This window comes from Coregonus clupeaformis, chromosome 12 (genome assembly GCF_020615455.1).
Source record: "Coregonus clupeaformis isolate EN_2021a chromosome 12, ASM2061545v1, whole genome shotgun sequence".
Lineage (NCBI taxonomy): Eukaryota > Metazoa > Chordata > Actinopteri > Salmoniformes > Salmonidae > Coregonus > Coregonus clupeaformis.
The window spans coordinates 23,834,598-23,858,547 of record NC_059203.1 but is presented as its reverse complement, the minus strand read 5'-3'; the positions used below and the strand labels follow the sequence as shown (position 1 = coordinate 23,858,547).

The following is a 23,950-nucleotide window of genomic DNA, read 5'->3' as shown; positions in this document are numbered from 1 at the left end:
TGGAGCCTGAGGACAGTGTCCAAAAGCACAACATCACTATTAATCATAAAACACCTCAAGTTATTTGAAAGTTCTGAGGACAAAGAACACACAAACACACAATGCCTCAGTGATTAACAGAACTGTTTCACAGATCACAGAACTATATCAGGGTGTCATTTCTCAGGCAGAAATGTAGATAAAAATAATGAAATCCTGTTCCCCAAACAAGTGCAAGAACCACAGAGTCAAGAATAGGTTAAATATACAAATAAAATAAAATCAATTAAAAACAATAGCACATCAACATAAAAACATATAAACATAAAGCTGGAGCCTGAGGACAGTGTCCAAAAGCACAACATCACTATTAATCATAAAACACCTCAAGTTATTTGAAAGTTCTGAGGACAAAGAACACACAAACACACAATGCCTCAGTGATTCACAGAAGTATATCACAGAACTATATCAGGGTGTCATTTCTCAGGCAGAAATATAGATAAAAATAATGAAATCCTGTTCCCCAAACAAGTGCAAGAACCACAGAGTCAAGAATAGGTTAAATATACAAATAAAATAAAATCAATTAAAAACAATAGCACATCAACATAAAAACATATAAACATAAATCTGAAAGCGTTGCTCAAACTCCCGTAACAGTCCCGTTATTTTATCTTTGAACCGCTTCATGTCTGCCACATGTTGGGTCGCGCACACATTTTTCAGACAGGGGAAGTGAGCTGCATCACCACCGGCAAGTTGCGTCTCCCACAATGACAGCTTCAACTTGAAAGAACGTATGCTGTCATAATACTGCGTGACAACTTTGTTGCGCCCTTGCAGCTGTTTGTTCAAGTTATTCAGGTGCTCTGTAACATCCACCATAAATGCAAGGTCCGGCATCCATTCTGCGGAATGAAATTCTAACACTGGTTTGCCCTTTTCTTCCATGAACTGTTCAATTTCTTCTCGTAAATCAAAGAAACGCCTCAGCACAGCACCTCGGCTTAACCATCTTACCTCAGTGTGGTATGGCAGGCCATAGATGTGGTCTTTCTCTCTGAGAAGGCTGTCAAACTGACGGTGATTCAGGCTTCTGGATCGGATGAAATTAACAGTTTGGATGACCACCTTCATGACGTTATCCATCTTTAATGACTTGCAACACAAAGCCTCCTGGTGCAAAATACAGTGAAAAGTCAAAAAATCACGTCCTCCATTTGCAGATTGCACTTTCTCTCTGAACTTTGTCACAACGCCTGCTTTTTTCCCCGATCATTGAGGGCGCACCATCTGTAGCCAGGCTGACAGCGCGGGACCAGTCCACTCCGACCCTGTCCAGCGCGCCCGACGAGTGCGGTAAAAATATCAGCTGCTGTCGTTGTATCTGTCATCGGCACCAACTCCACGAACTCCTCGGTGACGGTCAATGTGTCATCAACTCCGCGGATGAAAAAATGGCCAGTTGTGCAACATCTGTAATGTCCGTGCTTTCATCAATTGCAACCGAAAACGCAATAAATGACTTTACTTTTTGCTTCAACTGGCTGTCCAAATCCACTGAAAGATCGGAAATCCTGTCTGCAACTGTGTTTCTTGTCAGGCTGATATTTGCAAAAGCCTGCCGCTTTTCAGGGCACACAATCTCCGCTGCCTTCATCATGCATGTTTTTACAAATTCACCCTCACTAAATGGTTTTGAAGCCACTGCGATTTCATTAGCAATGAGGTAGCTAGCTTTCACTGCAGCGTCACTGATGTCTCGGCTGTGAGTAAACACAGACTGCTGTTTCTTCAGACCCGCCAACAGTTCATTCACCTTCTCTCATCTCCGCTGTCCTTGAAAGTTGTCATATTTGTCGGCATGAAGACTCACATAGTGGCGACGAAGGTTATATTCTTTCAGCACTGCAACATGCTCTGAACACACCAAACATACAGCTTTCCCATTCAATTCCGTGATTAAATAGGATGACAATTTTTCTTGGAACACTCTGCACTCTGCGTCCACTTTTCTATTTTTTGACAGAGACATATTGGGGCAATGAGGGTGCCAAAGCACATAATGTTAAAAGTAGAAGCCGTAATAAATATCGCGGGCAAAACAAAGTAGCTCATTGGCTGCACGTGCTTGACCTACTTGCTCTGCCCCGGTATAAACAGTTTGCTTGCTTAACACAATTGCTATTGCGCCATCCAGTGGACGCAATTGGAACAGCAGTTTATTTTATTGAAAAATTGCAGCACATTTTTATACTTTTTTTTTTTTATCATCTCGCGGTTAAATCCGTTTGACACCCCTGAGATAGAGGATATAGAGTTTTGATGATGCTGAGAATGGAATGTATATGTTTTTAAATACCATTCTTTGAAGGTTCTCTGAATGTAACTAAAGTTTTCTTGTGGTTTTTAATGGAACATTTTCTTAACGTTCTCTAAACAATTTGAGAACATGACTTTAAATAGAACCATGAGGAAACCTGTAGGAAGTGTTATGCTGAAGTACTGAAATTCCCACAGAAGAATGTTGTTTCTTAACGTTCTCTGAACTATTTGAGAACATTCCCAATGTCAAACCAGTTGGAGAACGTTCCTAGAACATTACCAAAATTGAAACGAAATGTAACCATGTTTGAACTTTTAGGAAACTTTGTTGAAGTAATGAAATACCAAGAAATAAAGTTATTTTGTCAAGTCTCTTAAATGTGCTGAGAATGTTCCAAAGCCAAGCAACTATCCTGCACCGTAGAAAGTTGTGGGAAGGTTATATGCAAAATAACCACAGGACAACCACGCTCTCACCAAGCTCTAAGAAACATATGGTTCTCAGAACGTTATGTGCTAGCTGGGAAGAGACAAAGAGTCCCAGATATGGTCCCTCTAGGCAGGGGAGGGGTAGGTGCAGCCAGACAGGGCATGGCTGAGATCATGGTCTGCATTTCGGTACCATCAAGCATGACTTCAAAACCCTACATAATGAATGGCATAGAATACCAAATGTGTTCCTTTAAGGGAATGTACAAGAATGGCGCATTCAGCTACTGAGATGCTTATGATTTAAACTTAAATTAATTAGCAAGACTTCAGTAACTATACTGAACAAAATTATAAAATGCAACATTGAACAATTTCAAATATTTTACTGAGATACAGTTCATAGAAGGAAATCAATCAATTGGAATACATTCATTAGGCCATAATCTATGGATTTCACATGACTGGGCAGGGGTGCAGCCATGGGTTGGTCTGGGAGGGCATAGGCCCACCCACTGGGGAGCCAGGCCCACCCACTGGTGAGCCAGGCCGAGCCAATCATAATGAGTTTTTCCCCACAAAAGGGCTTTATTGAAAGACAGAAATACACCAACGTTGGAGGTGGCTTATGGTAGAGAAATTAACATTCAATTATCTGCCAACAGCTCTGTTGGACATTCCTGCAGTCAGCATGCCAATTGCACACTTCCTCTAAAAAAACTTGACATCTGTGGCATTGTGTTGTGTGACAGAACTGCACATTTTAGAGTGGCCTTTTATTGTCCCCAGCACAAGGTGCACTTGTGTAATGATCATGCTGTTTAATCAGCTTCTTGATATGCCACACCCGTCATGTGGATGGATTATCTTGGCAAAGGAGAAATGCTCACTAACAGGGATGTAAACAAATGCGTGCACAAACTTTGAGAGAAATAAGGTTTTTGTGCGTATGGAACATTTCTGGGATCTTTTATTTCAGCTCGTGAAAAATGGGACCAACACTTTATATGTTGCGTTCATATTTTTGTTCAGTATAATTAAATACTTTCAGAGGGAAGGAACTTCAATAACTAATCTTGGTTCTGTCAGATCCAGACAAATCCTACATTACAAGGTATTTTTCTTTTCTTTTGGCCCATCCATATTACAAGGTCTTGTTGAAATGGACAGATTCCACCATTGTTCTGCGACTGGGCAAAACAGACTATCGCGCCACACACACACACACACACACACACACACACACACACATACAGAGTACAAGATCAAACAAGAGAACAACACCACCAACTCATGCACCCTACGGTACACCAGTCTGGTGGAGAGATCGACTGAAGAGCCAGCTACTGATTGCACAAGGTCTTCCTATGTACCAAACTGACCTCTAAAATGAAACGTTATCATACTAGTCACTAGTGCTTGATTCAACCAGTATTGCATGTGTAGTCTACTCACTGCACACCCGAGATCCGTCAGCACAAGAGGACATCAACATTCAGAAAATATGTTTATACAGTCATCCCATATGTTCCTATATGTTCTGCTCATTTGGCAAACGCAAGACAGTTAATGTTTATGTTAAGTTTAAGGGGCATTGCAAACAGCGGAAGCACATACTGTAACCAGGCCATACGTTCTAGCAGTATGAAGGCCATCTGGTGTGGTCTGTATCCTTGCATAGGCTTCACAATAGAAAATTCCCAAATTCAATCATTTTCCCAGCTCGTTAGGCAGGTACACCTGCTTTCAGTTGCTTTTAATATATTTTCCCCTGCTTTAAATGACCTGCACTGTTCCTGTCAATATGACTGGTACTAACTCAGTCCTGTTAAGACTGTAAAAGCAGTCAGTCTCACGTTCAAATGCAAAGAGTTTCAACTCTAGAGGAACGCTATACAGAGGTGCTTCTCAAACCTGCCATGTTTCAACTCTAGAGTAACGCTATACGGAGGCATTTAAGCCTTGTTCACACTGCAGGCCTTAATGCTCAAATCAGTTTTCTTTTAAAAATCAGTTTTGGAATACTCACTGTCCAAACAGCAAGTTAGAAGTGACTAATGCTAGTTGTCATAGTAACCATGGGTGTGGCGCAGTGGTGTAGGCTGATTGGTGGTGGTGCTCCTGTTTACGATCACTCAAAAGTTATGTAGCAAGCTATGGTGACAACAATGCCTGCCATGGATGCAGTGGTGTAAAAATACTTGAAAGTACTACTTAAGTAGGTATTTGGGGTATCTGTACTTTACTACTTTTACTTCACTACATTCCTAAAGGAAATTAAGTACTTTTTCCTCCATACATTTTCCCTGACACAAAAAGTACTCGCCACATTTTGAATGCTTAGCAGAACAGGAAAATTGTCTAATTCACACTTATCAAGAGAACATCCATGGTCATCCCTACTGCCTCTGATCTGGCGGACTTACTAAACACACGTGCTTCATTTGTAAATTATGTTTGAGTATTGGAGCATGTGCCTGGCTATCGGCAGGTAGCCTGGCGGAGGTGGCAGGTAGCCTGACGGGTAGGAGCATTGGGCCTGTAACCGAAAGGTTACTGGATCGAATCCCCGAGCTGACAAGGTAAAAGTCTGTCATTCTGCCCCTGAGCAAGGCAGCTAACCCACAGTTCCCCGGATTCAGAGGGGTTGGGTTAAATGCGGAAAACACATTAAGTTGTACAACTGACTAGGTATCCCCCTATCTAAAAATAAATGATGCTGTCTGGTTTGCTTTATGTAAGGAATTTGAAATTATTTAATACTTAAGTATATTTTTGCAATTCAATTTACTTTAGACTTTTACTCAAGTAGTATTTTACTGGGTGACTTTCACTTTTACTTGAGTCATTTTCTATTAAGGTATCTTTACTTTTACTCAAGTATGACAATTGGATACTTTTTCCACCACTGCATGGATGTTTCCCAGTTGCTTTGACTGTTCAAAATCATACTGTAAGAACACTTAAAGCCTCAAAGGATAAGATAATCCTACTTTCAGAATGAGTCCTTTTTGGCTAGCCACAGCAGTCAGTTAGCTAGGTAGCTGTTTGGCTAGCCTTCTAGCACATTCAGTAATTTGTTTGTTAACTTAACAATTAACACGATATTTAGATACCATATGTTCTTCTCAAACTGTCAACAGAATAGCTAGCAAGCAACAAGATATACCAAATAAGTCTAAATACCACTTGAGGGCAAATAAATCGCATGGCCAGGAATCAGATTTCTATCTGTTTTCATACCACCTATGGTGGTTTGAAATGTGGCTTGAAATATCTGATTCCATGTGCTTTTTGGCTGTTAAGACTGCCAGAAAAAGAACAGATTAGAATCAGATATGCAAAAAAATGGATTTGAGTCACTTCAAACTGCCAATGGGTTTTAGAGACCTGGCTTATATGATATGATGCAAACCTTGTCATACTGGCTGTATTTCTGCCTCCTTGAACAGTAATCACAAAAATTATAACATTCAAAATGGGTGAATCTTTCCTGTAAGTGGCATCTGTATGTAGACCCAACACTAGCCTTGATTCCACGCTTGGGAGTATGGTACTGCGACACTAACCCAACGCAAATGACTATGCAATTTACCCGTTTTAAGAGCAAACTTTATGAGCCTTGCTTTAACTTTCACATAACAGTTATTGGAAGGCAGTTATTGCATGAGTCAGGGTATGATTTCATGGCGACTGTTGTGTTTATTCTGGAGAAATGTATTTTGGACAAGATAAACCCACAAGGCCCCAAGGATTTCTCAAAGGACTTTTTACCTCAGCAGTTCTGTAAACAAGCAACTCAACATGCTGTAGACGGATTAACCCAAAAGGCATACATTCAGAGAGAGGGAGGAAAGTGACACCTAACTGCTGTGTGAATTAACTTAAACACACACACACACACACAGACACACAGACAGACAGACAGAAGAGGAAGGGCTGGGTGCATCAAGAATTCCACAGAGTAAGACTTTCCTCTAGACAAGCAACAAGGATCGGGGAGAGTTAAGAATAAAAAATATAGATGTTTTATTGTCCCATACACCGGATAGGTGCAGTGAAATGTGTTTTTTTACAGGGTATGCCATAGTAGTACAGTGCCCCTGGAGCAAATTAATATGTCAAATGAGATTTAGCGTAAAAAATAGCTAAGGATAATGTTAGTCTTGTTAGCATTCATGCTATCACATCGAATAGCCCGGCTCTGATAGCAACCATAATCTCACCCGAGCCCAATCCAATCAAATGCCATCACAATATTTACAACACAGTTGAACTCCAAGCTCTATAAATACCCATCAGGTTAAGTATCATTATATCCAATTAGTCTCACATATATAAGCAAACACAATTTCTTAATTGTGTAATCAATAAGGGCAATAATTATACTATTATTGTGGGGGCGATAGCATGGCATTGGTTGAAGCTCAATGTTACATCTCCCTACCATCATATTTAAGCCAATATGACACCAATTCGCAAATCAACTTGGGAGGTACACAACGCATCAGGTTGTGAGCTGTCCGGCCATAAACGAGAACCACATACCGGATTTTTAACAGGGTCGTTAGCAATTTAGTTTTTCAGAGTATTTTTTTCATCCACCGGGCTCAAATTCTAGACGTCAGATTAAAACGAGACTATACCCTTACGAAAAAAGATTGCAGTCAAAGTGTAGTGTAACTGCAGTTAGAGTGCAGTATAACTGCGGTATGCTGCAAATACTGCTCCCCCCCCCCAAAAAAAAAATACAATTACTGCAGTAATTTTGCAGTGTAACTGCAGTTAGAGTGCAGTACACTGCAGTTATTCTGCAATTACTGCGTCCGAAATACCACAGTCGACTGCAGTTACTGCAGTTTCAAAACTGCAATCTTTTTTTGTAAGGGTAGCGGACATAAAATTACCATTGGACATAAAAAGGTCAGATTGACTAAGTTTGTAGGTGCAACAGATTATTTTAAAATGTTGAATTCTTTCAGCTGAAGCTCAGAAGTGGTTGAGCAACTCTGTTGCTTGGCAACCACACAGCTGCTGCTCCACCACACTGTAGTCATAAGAAGTGGATGAGAAGAACAAACCTAGGCTACTATAGATAGCTAATTAGCTAGCTAGCGACATCAGTTCAAAACCAACACCAAACTTTGGGTAAATTGTCACGCTGCTAGCTAGCTATGCCATAGTCCAAGCTACGGTAAGAGCTAGCCACATTTCACTGTCAGACAGGACACAACTCAAACTGTAGCTGTGAAAACATATTGCTAGCTACATGTACCACCAATGCACATGTAAACAGCACCTTGGTTGAGCATTGCACTGCACTGCAGTGTGCAAATGCATGCTTGCTAGCATCAGAAAAACTCTAAATTTTCTAGCATCCAGATTAAATTCCAGTACGCTCCTTCTGCCGTTTTCCTGACATTTTAATCAAAATGTGTGTTGATCAACAGTGCCAAACTATCAACTCTGCCATTTGACCGTCTTGATTGCATTTACAGTTCCGATCTGGACGCTGGACTAGCCCATGTGTTGGATATTTGTCAACAACTCTGCCATGCACGGCCATTCCAATGGCGAGGCTCTAGGGGTGGGGGGAGGAGGCTAATGCCTCCCCAAAACCCAGATTATATACATGTATAGGATGCATAACTCTGCAATTCCTTAGGCTAGAAACAGGCTGTAAAAGGTTCAAGTCTCTATGGCTGAGTTATACGACCTTCAAAAGTCAATGACTTAAGACGTTTATCTTTTACTTTGCTTTCAGTGGGAATTGAGTCATATTTTACAATATAAACTGTCGCAATCAATTGAGCTACTCACCTTCTGAAAACTGCAGACAATTACTTTATCCATGGTAAATGCTAAACATACTGTAATAGTTAGATCAAAACTGATTTTAGCTATTAGGAGGACAACAGCCAGCAGACCAGGGTTTAAACCAGCAACCCTTGCAGTTATGCACGCACACCACCTGTGTCATTAAGGCACAGACCTTTTGGCAGAGGCCAAATTAAAGGTTACAATAGCACTGCCAATGACAGACTTTTGGTTGCAAAAAAAAATCTGGCTTTGCATGTGGAAATGTGTATAGCTACTGTAGTAGGTTCTCCAGCACACAGCTTTGACCTACTACAGTAGCTATGTTGGTCTATTGTACTTCAAATAATGTGTATGCAGGTTGCTTAGGATTCAAATCTTCTCAAACAGCCTAATTCAGAGAAATAATGGACTTTACAGTGTCCTATTAAAATAATGTATATACACTGAACAAAAATATAAACGCAACATGTAAAGTAAAAGATCACAGACATTTTCCATACGCACAAAAGTTTATTTCTTTTAAATGTTGTGCACAAATTTGTTTACATCCCTGTTAGTTTGCCAAGATAATCCATCCACCTGACAGGTGTGGTATATCAAGAAGCCGATTAAACGGCATGATTATTACACAGGTGCACCTTGTGCTGTGGATAATAAAAGGCCAATCTAAAATGTGCAGTTGTGTCACACAACACAATGCCACAGATATCTCAAGTTTTGAGGGAGCGTGCAATTGGCATGCTGACTGCAGGAATGTCCACCAGAGCTGTTGGCAGAGAATTAAATGTTTATTTCCCAACCATAAACCGGCCTCACAACCGCAGACCACGTGTAACCACACCAGCCCAGGACCTCCACATCCAGCTTCCTCACCTGTGGGATCATCTGAGACCAGCCACCAGACAGCTGATGAAACTGTGGGTTTGCACAACCGAAGAATTTCTGCACAAGTCTTGACTTGACTGCAATTCGGCATCATAACCGACTTCAGTGGGCAAATGCTCACCTTCGATGGCCACTGGCACGCTGGAGGTGTGCTCTTCACGGATAAATCCCGGTTTCAACTATACCGGGCAGATGGCATCGTGTGGGCGAGCGGTTTGCTGATGTCAGCGTTGTGAACAGAGTGCCCCATGGTGGCGGTGGGGTTATGGTATCGGCAGGCATAAACTACGGACAACAAACACAATTGCATTTTATCAATGGCAATTTGAATGCACTGTTTAGGGTTAAGTGACAGACACCGTGATCTACAACGCTGTTTCAACGTTTCGTGGTAGTTCCACCATGGCTAAATGCAATTTAATACTATTTGTAAGATCAATAGAGAGTATGGAGGGAAAATGTAGTGTGTGTGTGTGTGTGGCAAGGAAAAAGGCAGACAGGCGATGTGTGTGTCTCTCTCTTCACGCCCGTGTGAGGCTTGGCAAGTCTGAGTGCCAAGCCGCTTGTGAACAGTGAACCCACTCACACGCTCCATGCCACAGCAAGGCATGCATTAAATATATACTGTAGCCCACCGTACCTGGGGATAACCTATGAGCTATGCACCGCCATGAGGGAGAGGGGAGAAGCTATAGATACATATTAAACCAAGTCTCTAGATTTGCCATCTGCTGTCCATTTGCATTAAACCCAACAGCTGCTAAGTAGGCAAACTAGATCTGAATAACTGCATGCCAATTTTAACTTTCTCATTGTACAGATGTCTTGCTAATAGAAATTATATTTGTGTAGAGAAACAACTATTTCCATGCAGAAGACCGTTTAAAGGTTACTTCCTCAACAGTCATGGGTTTACTATTTGTTGGCCAATCACAAAAATGTGTTGCCTCATTGTCAATGGAGCCAACTGGTACAGTAATAGAGAGTAGGGGCTTTGTCACTTCAGCCTGGCCCTCTCCCAGCATTTTGTGGTGAACAGTGTTACAGTACATACTTTTTTTATTGTGTTTTCTAAACACATCACCACTTCCTTATGGAAACTGCGGCTGTGAGTCAAGGCAGCAGACATTTTAAATACTCCCTAACTTTTCCTTTTTTCCAATTAAATGCCAGAAGTACAGGTAACGTCAGTACAATTTTTGAATGTACTGTCAGTCTAAATAACTGAACCTGGCAGAAAGTGACTTTAGCTACTGTACTTCAGGAACAAGCAGAGATGACACAATGAACCACTAAGTGCTCTTAGTACCTTACCTTCCTTTTATTATCATTCAACAACCATTGAAAATTACACCAAAAAAAATGCAAATCACTGTTTGTAGCTATTCCTCTGATGCATCAGTTAATTACAGAGTAGGTACACATTATAGAGCCTAGCACTTACAACTGTTCATATAGTGTCGTTTAATTGGCAAGCATTGCAAGCCGAACTGCTGAAGATCTAAGTACGACCCAAGAATTGCTCATTGTATATGGTCACCGACTGCCCAATAAGATCATCTGCTAGCTAAGTGAGAAAAATGAAAACAGTGAAACCCAAGTAGACACCAGTCTACCCTACAAGGGAGTTTTTTAGCACTCAACCTAAACCTATTTATCGCCAGCTGTTAAGTCCTATTGGTTTACTCTTGACTAAACCCCATACTGATTCACTCTTTCCCTCTCTGGTACATTAGCAATGGCTTAGTAGATGCAGAATATAGAAAGGCCAATGTGCGTTCCTCATGTCCCTGCCATGAACACTGGTCTGTGTGGAAATCCCTCGGGAGCAGGGGCCCCCTCCCCCTCCACAGGATCTCCAGGTCTGCCAAAGAGAGGAGCTTTAGTGAGAGAGACACTGCTCTGTGTGGAGGCCAATCCCCGCTGTTGCCGCTATGTGTGTGAATGGTGTTCGTTCATATGCACGGACGAGTGTGTAGTATCTGTTTAACAAGAGTGAGAGTCTTAAGAGAGAGTGTTAGCAGATGTGGTGCAGGTATCTTCTTGGTCTTGGTCCCCGAGACACATTGTGTGGATTACAGAACGTGTGGAGGCTGTTTGCCTATAAGTACATTTGTGGGGGTAAAAAAAAAAAGAGTAGCAAAGCTGCTAGGTAGGAAGCAGCCCAAAACGCAAATCAGGCCATGGTGTTCCACAAGGAGGGTCATCTTCCAGGTGGTGCTTGGGTCATCACCAAGGTTTAAGTCTTTAATTGATGGATTGATTGCCCGCCAGGCTGTCCTGGGAACACCTTGCGTGCTACATTTAAATTTTTTACATTTTAGTCATTTAGCAGACGCTCTTATCCAGAGCGACTTACAGTTAGTGAATACATATTTTTTTATACTGGCCCCCCGTGGGAATCGAACCCACAACCCTGGCGTTGCAAACGCCATGCTCTATCAACTGAGCTACATCCCTGCCGGCCATTCCCTCCCCTACCCTGGACGACGCTGGGCCAATTGTGCGCCGCCCATGAGTCTCCCGGTCGCGGCCGGCTGCGACAGAGCCTGGATTCGAACCAGGATCTCTAGTGGTACAGTTAGCACTGCGATGCAGTGCCTTAGACCACTGCGCCACTCAGGAGTTAGCTGCGATGCAGTGCTACACCTACACATGTGCCGATCAGGAGTCAAGTGTTGAGAACAAGGCTCTTAACCTCTTAAAATGTAACTAAATGTAATCGAAAATGTAATCTACGTAATCCGCAAAAGTAATTATTTATCATGATAGGTCCATAAACAATAACTAGTAATGCTGCATACTCCAAGAAAGGTTCAAATCTCACCTTTCTGGTAAATATAGTTATAAAATGCTGAGGTGTAGTCACTTTTGAGGACACACACTCAAGTACACAGTACAAATATGATTAAAAATATGAAAATATAAAATATTTTATGATGTATTGCCTATTTAATAATATATAATAATAATAATAATAATAATAATAATAATAATAATAATAATAAGCCATTTAGCAGACGCTTTTATCCAAAGTGACTTACAGTCATGCGTGCATACATTTTTTTTTTGTGTATGGGTGGTCCCGGGGATCGAACCCACTACCTTGGCGTTAAAAGCGCCGTGCTCTACCAGCTGAGCTACAGAGGACCATATTTAACAAAACTGTAAGAATAAGGCTTGAAATGACATTTTTTCTAAATACAGCATAATCAATTTATAAACGACTAACTATAAGATTTCACCTTCCATATAACTGTAAAATACATATTTGTATATTTTGTGTTAGAGAAAATGTGCATATTTTCTAAAGGTCTCTCGATCAAAACATCTGCCCCAATCGCTGTGAACATCTCACCGAGCTCTAGCATTGCTTCCTGAACTTGTTAGGATAGCATATTAATCTTGTCCGTCTATGACAAACAGAAAGCATTTTTTTATTTCAAATCTATGAATTATTTTAGATCTATCTCTGAATGTGCTACAGCGATAAAAGCCACTCTCTCCTGTTGCGTTACGACGTAAGGATTCCAGGCATATGCGTTGCTAGTGGCTGTAACGTAGGGTTCAGCCAGAAGTTGAAGGACAGTCAGAAAAGTGAATGAAATGGTAGGAGGGACATCCCAGCTTCAAGTGGTGTCAGATTTCCCATCCTGCTTCACACAGGCAGAAGAGACATACTCCTGTGTCCGTGAGAATCTATGGTGTCCACATATCGATTTATACGTGAAAATGTCGGTCGGAACCGGTACCAGAACCACGCAGGTCCTCAAAACAGGGGAATTTACATCTAATTAAGGCACTCAGCAATTTCACAGATCAAAGTTGAGTCAGCATGGGCAGTCTAGCAGAGATCTTGGAACAGCTTTAACGCCAAAACTAACATTTGGGTGACAGACAGTGCTAGACTGACCGTAGATCAAAATAAAAGGCTTACGAAGTACATACAAATTATGCAAGACAAAATCTGGAGAGAATTCCCATTGGCATTCCCAGTAGTCCTCTCTGTGTGAGAAGATCCTACGTGGGGTTTGTGCCTTGGTGAGAGCAGCTGGAAGTAATGTAGGCCAATTATGAACCAAACTCAGTGAGCGAAGAAATCAGTGTTCCGGAATCACAAAATAATCTAATCCTGTAATGCTTGGTCATCATGAATATGCAGCCGGCAGGGGGAAAAGAACAGCAGAGCCAAATCAAGCTCTCATCAATTTCCCAAGATGGCTACAGATCTGACGGAAATCCCAGGCAGAACTGATTTCAACTGGGACGGAGTGCCATCGAGATCTACTTAATGAGAGACAGTCAGCTGTTATCGCTTCTGGGACACTAAATTCTAGACTGAAGTCAAACAACAATGCCAAACACTTCAAAAACGAGAAATTGGAACATTCCCCGAGAACATATTTCAAGACTGTGCTCCTACTCTTCTGACAGGAAACAGAATGTACAGATTTGTGCCTAAGGGGATTTGTATTAGTCTGGGGTGCTGCAGTTGTTCTTGACACTCGCGTGTCGAGCAGGTACATCTTATATAACCCGAATGCCCTTGAGTCAAGCCCAGGCAAGGCAGGTATGAGGTGGGGACCAGCTTCATAGTGTAACCTGATAGTTCGCCGAAGCACTGCTCCACAGACAGGTTTCATTTATCACCCATAATGATTATGGTTGGGCTCAGACCAGCACTCTGGGTCAATCTCTGTCTGGAGTCCAATTTTCCTGGCCCGTGGTGTTGCATGGGAATGTGTATCCTTTTAAGCTTGGAATAGAGACCCTTAAACCCAGACTTGGACCACACACCCTCTCCACTGAATAGCAGGCTAGTGATTGCTTTGCAATGCTTGCAGTTAGTCACTGATTCCTTCCAAACCAATCATATGTGAATTTGCGATTTCCAACTTGTTGTGTAATGTTTATGTCCAATGGCCGATGAGCACCGATATATTTTATCTATAATTTCTGATTGTCGACTTGATTCATGATGATAACTGCTTGTCTAGCTTGCTAGCTAATATTGTGAAAGTATGATGTTGACATGATCAGTCCAATCAAAGCTACGGTAGATATAACGTGATTTGACGTCATTTTATCTGTGGCCAATGACCTTGAGCCTTTTTGGGATGGGCAGTTCTAATGTAAATCTATGGCAGCACCCAAGGGGCTTGAATTTTGAGCTCTTCCCGTAGATTTTGCGGTGACGTAGTGTCCCCATGAGTGACAGAACACTGAGCCAATCATGGCACAACTAGAACATTACCAACCCCTACGCTCTGTATTTTCCGCTGGCTGCCCCACCACCACAGAAAGCACTGAGCTAGGCTGAAACACCTGCATTTTGGAGCTGCCTTACTCAAGAAAGCAAAACAGAGACCATGTTTGTATGCGACTTTATTAACTCAATTATTATTATTATTATATCTTTTTTTACATTGTTTGCAAACTGATATGTGACACGTATTAATGCCGAAATAACATGCAAAACAGTGAACAAAAAAATATATGTTTTAGTGCCCCACCTGCCCTGAATGACGGGTCGTCGCTAGGTGGGAGGATACTGACAGTGTCTGTGTTTAGGCAGATTGTGTAGTTGTGTTGTTTTAGCAAGGCTTTTGTCACAACTTCAAAGTCCACCACTGGCTTTCGCTGCAAACCACATAGGGCATCTTGGGTTAAATACACAACAACTTTAGTGTGGCCACCACAAAAATGTCCTTTGTGTCCCCTGGGTCAGGGAATCAGATGCTATAGGCAGCATCTGGTGCAGCCTATATAATTATCTTTCTTGAGCTTTGACAGTGATGACACTGCACACAGGAATCCCATTCAGCAAGTGGGAGCAAATGACACCATCTACTGTAAGTTACAATGCTGTGCAGTGTGACATGACACCTTCTCTTATAGCTTTGTGTTAACATAGAAAAACATTGTATTTCTTCACAGACTGGGGTCTGACCATACAGACTTAGAAATGTAAATGTTACCAGTCTCAACTGTGCAGTGTGATACAACTGTTTACCATCTGATACGCTCTCTCTCTTATAGCTTATCTAAATGAATTTAGCAAAGTGTGCAGATTCTGTTCCCCAGACCTGTGCATCGGTATGAAGAGCGCAACTTTGGTTTTAGAAGTAGAATAAACGCTCCAAACAGCCTACCCGACCGCTCTGAGGCGTCCGCATGGTCTTAAAGCACACCGTTGCCTCGGTTTGTATCACATTCCAATGATAAAACTGGGAGGGACAAAGATGCAATTTCAGAATGTGGGGGGGACATTTCCCCCCTGTCCCCAGTGAAAGTTGCGCCCCTGCTTTCATTTATACCTATTGACTTCCGAATGCTCAGAGTAGGCATTTCATGTTACAGAAATCCATGCATACATTTGTGCTTTTATCGTGGTGAAGACCAACAATATACCTGTAAGATGCATTTTGGTTATCAATGTACTAGTGACAAACCCACATTGATCGGCTTTAGCTCGAGCAAAACCTTTCATGGCATTATGCTTGATAGGAACAGAAAGAATAAAACCAAGTAACTTCAACAGAATTTTACGTTTTGGACTTTGATTTGATCAACAGAAAAAGTTCTTAAAAACAATTTTATAACAAGTAGAGCAACAATCAGAGGTCCACAAAAGGTGACTATTATTTTCAAACGTTTTATAAAAAGCCCATAAATGTTCTCTTTTAGGCCTACTTGGTCTCAGTATGCCTGGGCATATCTGAATATGGCTTTTGTATTGGCAAAGAGGGACACAAGTGGGATAGAGGAGAAGGCCTCGCAGTAAAATAAATCCAGCAACAGCTGCAAACTCTCACCACGTTATTCCACATAGCAGAGGAAACAGTGAACCAATCAGGCTGGTAATTAAAGTTTTCCTCCATTCTAGATCACATACCAAAGGGAAACGGAGACAGAGGTTGGGCCAGGAGGTAAAACATTAGTGAAAGCTGTTGAGAGTGGGGTGGAGACCCAATACAACAATAACACACACTGTAAAGACACCGTCTCTGTGGTTTACTCACTGACTGCAAGTCATTGGAGATGCGTTTATATCTGTAGTGTGGTGTAAGTCTGGCCAACTTGGCCAAGTCTGCAAAACGACAAACTTTCTCACTTAAGTCAAATTACTAAGTACATGGGCATACAGACTATTGAAAGTCTACAAAACCCTTGCAGTCTTCATATTTTGCTGCCTTAAAATTACATCTAAAAAGGGATTAAATTATATGTTTTTTCCTATCGATCGACACAACCTACCTCACATTTTCAAAGTGAAAGAAAAATGATAGAACATTTTCTAAATTACTAAGAAATACAAAATGAGGATGTATTGATTGCGTATGTCTTTACACCCCAGAATTAACCCTTTAACTGGCACAACAATAAATAAATATTAGTATAGGTCATAAATGAATACTTTTTGTCTGCGTGACTTAAACTTTGATAAATAATGCATCGCAAACATCTCAACCAGCCGGTTGAGTTGCCCAATTAGAGTAAACTAATTTTGCATTGGAATTTGCTTTAAATCATCTCAAATATGATACATTAATATACAGTATGTCTGCTTCATTTACTTATTATGGAATATAGGACAGATTTCAAATAACAAAATATGATACATTTGTGTCAAAATATGAATATTAGAACGCATGTCAATTAATGCGTTTACAGTTTATATGCTTAGAATACCAATAAAATGACATGTACTGAACGATATTGTGAAACATATTGAAGATAACAGGCAGACAATTAATAATGACATGGATTTGAAAGGATTTTTGTATTTGCACAAACAAAATCTAATTACAATATTTCTCCATTATCACTAGATTTGATTTAAAGCTGCAATATGTACGTTTTGGGCGACCCGATCAAATTCATAGAAATATTAGTTATAGATCTGTCACTCTCATTGAAAGCAAGTCTAAGACACTGTAGATCTGGTCTATGTGCGCCATTTCTATGCTTCCCGTTCTTATGTTTCGTTTTTAAGGTCTTTTACTTACGGTTTTGTACACCAGCTTCAAACAGCTGAAAAAACTATATTTTTGGTTATGGAAAATATATTTCACAACGGTTTAGATGATACAATGATCCCCTACACTATATTTACTTGTTTTGTCACAAACTGAAATTAGGCTAACTATTAGAATTTTAGCAACCAGGAAATGGTGGAGTGATTTCTGCATAGTGCACCTTTAATAGCATTCCTTTAAATGGCCAACTCAACTGCCTGGTAGAGCATATTTTTCAAAAGTTCCTAAAATTGTAAAACATATTAAGTAATTAAATCATTCTTAAATGATGTTTTAGAGGGCAACAACATTTTACAACGTTGTATTTTCCCCATTTTATACACAATTAGTACAAAAACATATGTGGTAAATGAGGTTACGTTTTGCTCATGTTCACTTACTGGTTTGAACCATCTTTGAATTTCAAAAAATAGTCCAATAATGAAAACCGCATGATAATTTTACCAAATGGCATTAGTTGAGATAATATGTGTAATTTCATTTAAAATTGGTTGTCAAAATTAGGCTGGTTGAGCTGCCTGCTAAATACTTGGTGGAAGCACCTTTGGCAGCCATTACAGAAAGCTGTGAATCATTTTGAATACGATTCTACCAACCTACACTTTCTTTTCTTAGGGCAAGCTATATCTATTGTTTTAGTAAACATTGCTCAAGCTCATTACATTTGGTTGGGAATCATTCATGAACAGCAATATTCAAACATTGTCTCTGTTTTATAAGCTGATTGAAGTCAGGGCTGAGACTGGACCATTCAGCAACACTGAGAACACAGGAGACACGGATGACAGGAATGAATTGCTGTTGGTAAATATTGAGTGCTTATTACTGTACAATTTGGATAATTATTAACACGAAAAAAAAAAATCTTTCCCAAGGTATGGCATGCCATTTGAGAGCTTTAAATATACATACTGTATGTTCCAAAGTTACTCTGTATGCTAAACACATGGTGAAACTATGAACGTATATTCACGTCGAAGTATAAAAAGCTCGTGCAGGGTATTCGACTCACCTGGTTTCAGGTTGCTCTGAAAATAGAATATAACCATTATAAAACACCCCAAGCACATCACAAGAACCATCCGATTAACTTTGGGTTTTCTCATCCTGAATCTTTAGGAACGACAAAGCCGACCCAAATCCGTTTGTAGTTCATGCGAAAAAATAAAGACCGTTCGACGCTCAAGTAATGTTAGGGATTTGGACATTCGAGAACATTGCCCGGGTACATATAGAACAGCCTCTTCTTCAAGTAAAATTGCTGGTTGTTACTTGTGCAATTCGTCATTTTGCTGTACATCCACGCATGTCCTGCGCCGTTGAATAGTTGCAACAGTTCAACCACAAAATGAGCGACAGTTACCGGTATGTGAAGCCAGCAAATAATTAGTTGTAGACACAACTGGCCAGGGGAAAAACAACAATTTACTTTTATGATGAAGGGGTTTATATGCCGGTAGAAGCCTCTTTCCAAACGTTTGCTTTGTTGTTAACTCTTTACTTTCCAGAAACATGGCTGGCACGGGGTGACGCATATGCTATACTGAACAAAAATATAGCAACATTTTAAAGGTTGGTCCCATGTTTAATGAGCAGAAATAAAACATCTCAGAAATGTTCCATACACAAAAAATGTATTTCTCTCAAATTTTGTGTATAGATTTGTTTATATCCCTGTTACTGAGCATTTCTCCTTAGCCAAGATAATCCATCCATCTGACAGGTGTGGCATATCAAGAAGCTGATTAAACAACATCATCATTACACAGGTGCACCTTGTGCTGGGGACAATAAAAGGCCACTCTAAAATGTGCAGTTTTGTCACACAACACAATGCCACAGATGTCTCAAGTTTTGAGGGAGCGTGCAATTGGCATGCTGACTACAGGAATGACCACCTGAACTGTTGCCAGAGAGTTGAATGTTCATTTCTTTCCCATAAGCCACATCCAATGTCGTTTTAGAGAATTTGACAGTACGTCCAACTGGCCTCACAACCGCAGACGTGGCGCCAGCCCAGGACTTCCACATCCGGCTTCTTCACCTGCGGGATTGTCTGAGGTGGGGTGCTGAGGAGGATTTCTGTCTGTAATAAAGCAATTTTGTGGCTCCCCAGTGGGTGAGCCTGGCTGCCAAGTGGGTGGGCCTATGCCCTCCAAGGCCCACCCATGGCTGCACCCCTGCCCAGTCGTGAAATCCATAGATTAGGGCCTAATGAATTTAATTAAACTGACTGATTTCCTTATATGATCTGTAACTCAGTAAAATCTTTGAAATTGTTGCATGTTGCGTTTATATTTTTGTTCAGTATACATACACACACAACAAGAGTTTAGTTGGGGAAATTGGGAAAGACATATGATGCGTATTCAGTGAACCAATGTGTTGTCCTGCAGTCTGATATCAATTCAAATTAATGCCTGGTATAAAATGAATGACTACAGTGATATTTATATAGGCCTTTTAGAAACTAATAAATATTTGGCATGGGTTTATTTTTTCTGCAACTAGATGATAATGATCTAGCACCTATTGCACGTAAGCTTCATAAGCAAGTAGGGTAATTACAGTATAGACAGTGTTACATATACCCAGATAACAATCAGTTCTGGGCCACACACCACCATTCATGACTACAGTGATATTTGTATAGGCCTTTTAGAAATGTATCAATATTTGGCATGGGTTTTATTTTCCTACAGATACCTCTAGTAGCTGACTAAACATCAGTAATGAAGGAAGAGAATGATGTGGCACTTATTACATGTAAGCTACATAAGCAAGTAGAATGTCATTACAGTGTAGACATGGATATTAGCGTGCTTACGTCTCACATACCTGCAGAATGTGTATATATGTAACCCTCTTACGAAAGGCGTGGATATATAGGCAACAATCTACTTGTAGTTACAGCATACCAGTCTATGTACATATATTAGGGACACACATTACGTGGACATGTGGTTGTTAGACAGACTGAATAATCTGTGTTTGCTGATCAAATGACCATCCAGACATTTGGCATGTCCGCTTCCCCCTGGGTCTCAGGGCAGAAGGTCCTGGTAGGAGCCAGTGTGGGTTAGGAACCAAGTGAGTGATCAAACGAGGGCCCTCGTAGCGAGATGGTGTGAAGATAGCCTGTTACCGTGTATAAATGGAGCAAACAAGGCCTTTAGGAAAGGTGTTGAAATGTTATTGATCCACAACCAATAATCTGTTTGGCTATTCAAAACAAAAAAAAGACTTAGGAAATAAAAGCAAAACCATACCATACCGTATGTGCTTTAAAAAGTCACGCGCTTGTTCATTTGGACTACCCTTCACGTAGCTTCCCCTCCCAGAGTCTCAATGATTTGACTGTTATAGACACTTAAATAAACATCACAAAGTTGGGACACACAAACGTTTCTAACATATATTTACCTTTGCCCTGCCTCCAAAGTCAACCTGTTACATAACACAAAAGAGACACACGAAAAAGATAAGCGGCTTTGATATTTGACATTTTTGTTCTTGAGAATGTAAATCTCCAACATTGTTTTGGTTATTGGCATGATAGACTAGCAAGCCAGGGCAGTCTGCATTCCACCATAATACTTATTGTCAGTGATTCATTCTGCTGTGTCACACCACATCTGGTAACCTGTCAGAGAAGTGGAAGGGGGGGAGAGCAGGCCTGTCAGAGAAGTGGAAGCGGGGGGAGAGCAGGCCTGTCAGAGAAGTGGAAGCGGGGAGAGCAGGCTTGTCAGAGATGTGGAGAGGCAGGCTGCAGGAAGCGGGGGAGAGCAGGCCTGTCAGAGAAGTGGACGGGGGACGGCTTGTCAGAGATGTGGAAGCGGGGGGAGAGCAGGCCTGTCAGAGAAGTGGAAGCGGGGGGAGAGCAGGCCTGTCAGAGATGTGGAAGCGGGGGGAGAGCAGGCCTGTCAGAGAAGTGGAAGCGGGGGGAGAGCAGGCTTGTCAGTCAGAGATGTGGAAGCGGGGGGAGAGCAGGCCTGTCAGAGAAGTGGAAGCGGGGGGAGAGCAGGCTTGTCAGAGATGTGGAAGCGGGGGGAGAGCAGGCCTGTCAGAGAAGTGGAAGAGCTCACTTACTCCCCTTCCTTGTTCCCTCACCACCTCATCCTCCTCTTCGGTCATGGCTAGAAGGGATCCAGCTTTTGTCAAATTAACTTCACATTTGACTTTCCATAGCAGATTAGGATAATTAACATAGTAGGTTAGGAGAATTAGGTCAAGGTTAGGGTTAGCTAAAGTGTAAAAATAGATTTATTTTTGACAAAAGCTGGATCCCATCTAGCCATCCCTCCTCCTCCTCTAAACTGGCTCCTAGGATTCATTGCAAACACATTTTTGTCCAGAGGAGAAGGGTCCATTTGTTTATGGGGAACATCATGTTCCCAGACAGTACAGCAAACTGCAGACATTTCAAGGGAATTCTGGTGGAAAGAGACCAAGACATTAGCTGATAATGGTTCTTCGTGAATGGCTCCACATAAAATGGGTAAATAAAAACAATAAACACAATAGGATAAAAAATATGGGGACTGTTTTGGTCTCTATGCAAAGAATTGTTTAGCTCTTGGTGGACACCTGGGACTAGTGAAACTGTGCTGTCCCCTACTGGACAACAATGATAAAACGGTGAAACGTTGAGATGACAGAAGTCTTACAGAAAACTACAGAAGCATGATTCTCCTTGTTCATAACTCAAAGTTTGTAACTGAAATTGTTACTCATTTTACATCTGTACTTATCTGGTATTACGTAGATCTGTCTATTTTTTTGCCTCTTACTTCCGGTTTTGTAAACAACCTTCAAACAACTGAAAATATTTGTGGTTACAGCGGTTTAGATTGCACAATGATTCTCTACACTATACATTGTTTGTTTTGTCAAACTGAAATTAGGCGAACTATTAGAATTTTTACAACCAGGAAATGGCAGAGCGATTTCTGAATATTGCACCTTTAAACTAGGGTCTAAATGCATCTTATAAAGACTCAAGGAAGCCTTCGTAAGATCTTTATTAGGCCTATATAAATGCATCAAATGCGTCACTCTACATAGCAGATTGACTTTTAATCAGCAAGTTTGACCATCCAAAGCACCTGCAGGGGACACTTGAGTCCATACCCCGCACTCTTCCATTGTGTGAACAAATAGAGTGAATCATAGGAGGAAGGAGGTACATTACGCAGAAATAGGAAATGATCATTCCACTCATACTAGATATTGTTCCTGAGTCACTGATGCAGGATGAGTCAGTGAAGCTCAAGGAAGTCTTAAACATTTAGTTCTACTTGTAATAAACCAAACTGCATTACCTGTTCAGTTTTCAATGCAAAGTACTAAGCATACTGTATATGTCCATTGAATGTAATCAAGTTATTAACGACTGATGATTGTTTGATTCTAAGAATAACAAAAGGCTACATAAAACCTGTTCTTATAGTCGAACTACATGTTTCAACACAAGACTCCTTCATTACAACAGTGGTGGTTAGGGTCATTATTTTGCGGTGAAGTAGGAATAACATCACTTGTCATTGTGAATCACATTTGTCAGCTCTTTTCTGATAACAATCACAGAGCATGCAAAGTTCGAGGTCACTTTATCTAGCCAGCCTTGGGTACATTTCCTTCTGTACCATAACAAAGGTATGGGAGAAGATTGATAGGAGACCAAATGTTAAGTGGTTTTTGGGTCTTTGTAGAGTATGTTTGCAATCCTTGACACAATTTCATTCTCAGTGAGAGAGGAACAGGCCTTGTTCTTTACCAATATGGGCCCTGATCTCAAAAGGATAGAACAGAACTGGAAGAGTTTACTTCCAAATTTATTCAACCCGTTTGGACTATTCCGGTAGGTTGCCACAGATTTCTAATACCTCTGACTTGAATTACTTCATCACCTTGAACAAACTCTGGGAAAGGGTTTAAGAACGGAGGGATGGAGCTCAGTGTTTGTTTGAAAAGCTCTCCTCAATGATAAACAGACAAAATAATTGAATCACATTTCCGGTAGATTGCATTTCAATTCAACTGAGGGACTATAAAAGTTAATTAAAAATCACAAAGACCAGTGTTGTCATGGCAGCATGTGCAGGTGACACCGTTTACACACCCAAGCGAAGGACAGAACCACTAAACCCAACAGAAGCTTCACACCCGTCCAGGCTCTTTTGATCATGACCGCCACTGACTGGCTGAATAGACCCATAGCAATAGATACACAAATCTGAACGGAAATACCCCATTATACATTTTTCAAACGTCCTTGTCTGATGTATGGGGAAATGAATGGAAGCCCACTTCAACATGGTTTGATCGAATGTACCAATGTGGGCGATGAATGAAGAGGATTAAAATAATCCAATAATAATAATAATCTCATCACTATGAAACAGCACACCCACTTTGTACTGAAAGACAGTTCTCAGCAAACAGAATATTGGTTTTCCTAAAAATGTGCC

The 23,950-nt window shown here is 40.9% G+C and overlaps 1 protein-coding gene across 1 annotated transcript in view; it reads right to left on the bottom strand.

The window, feature by feature from the left end:
• The window catches only part of LOC121578015 (carbohydrate sulfotransferase 11), a 29,527-nt gene extending 10,531 nt beyond the window's left edge, over positions 1-18,996 (bottom strand). Inside the window, exon 1 of the mRNA XM_041892053.2 lies at positions 18,493-18,996. Coding sequence (XP_041747987.1) covers positions 18,493-18,586 — 94 coding nt within the window. The 5' untranslated portion in view covers positions 18,587-18,996. The remainder of the gene's footprint in view (positions 1-18,492) is intronic.
• Positions 18,997-23,950: the final 4,954 nt, after the last annotated feature.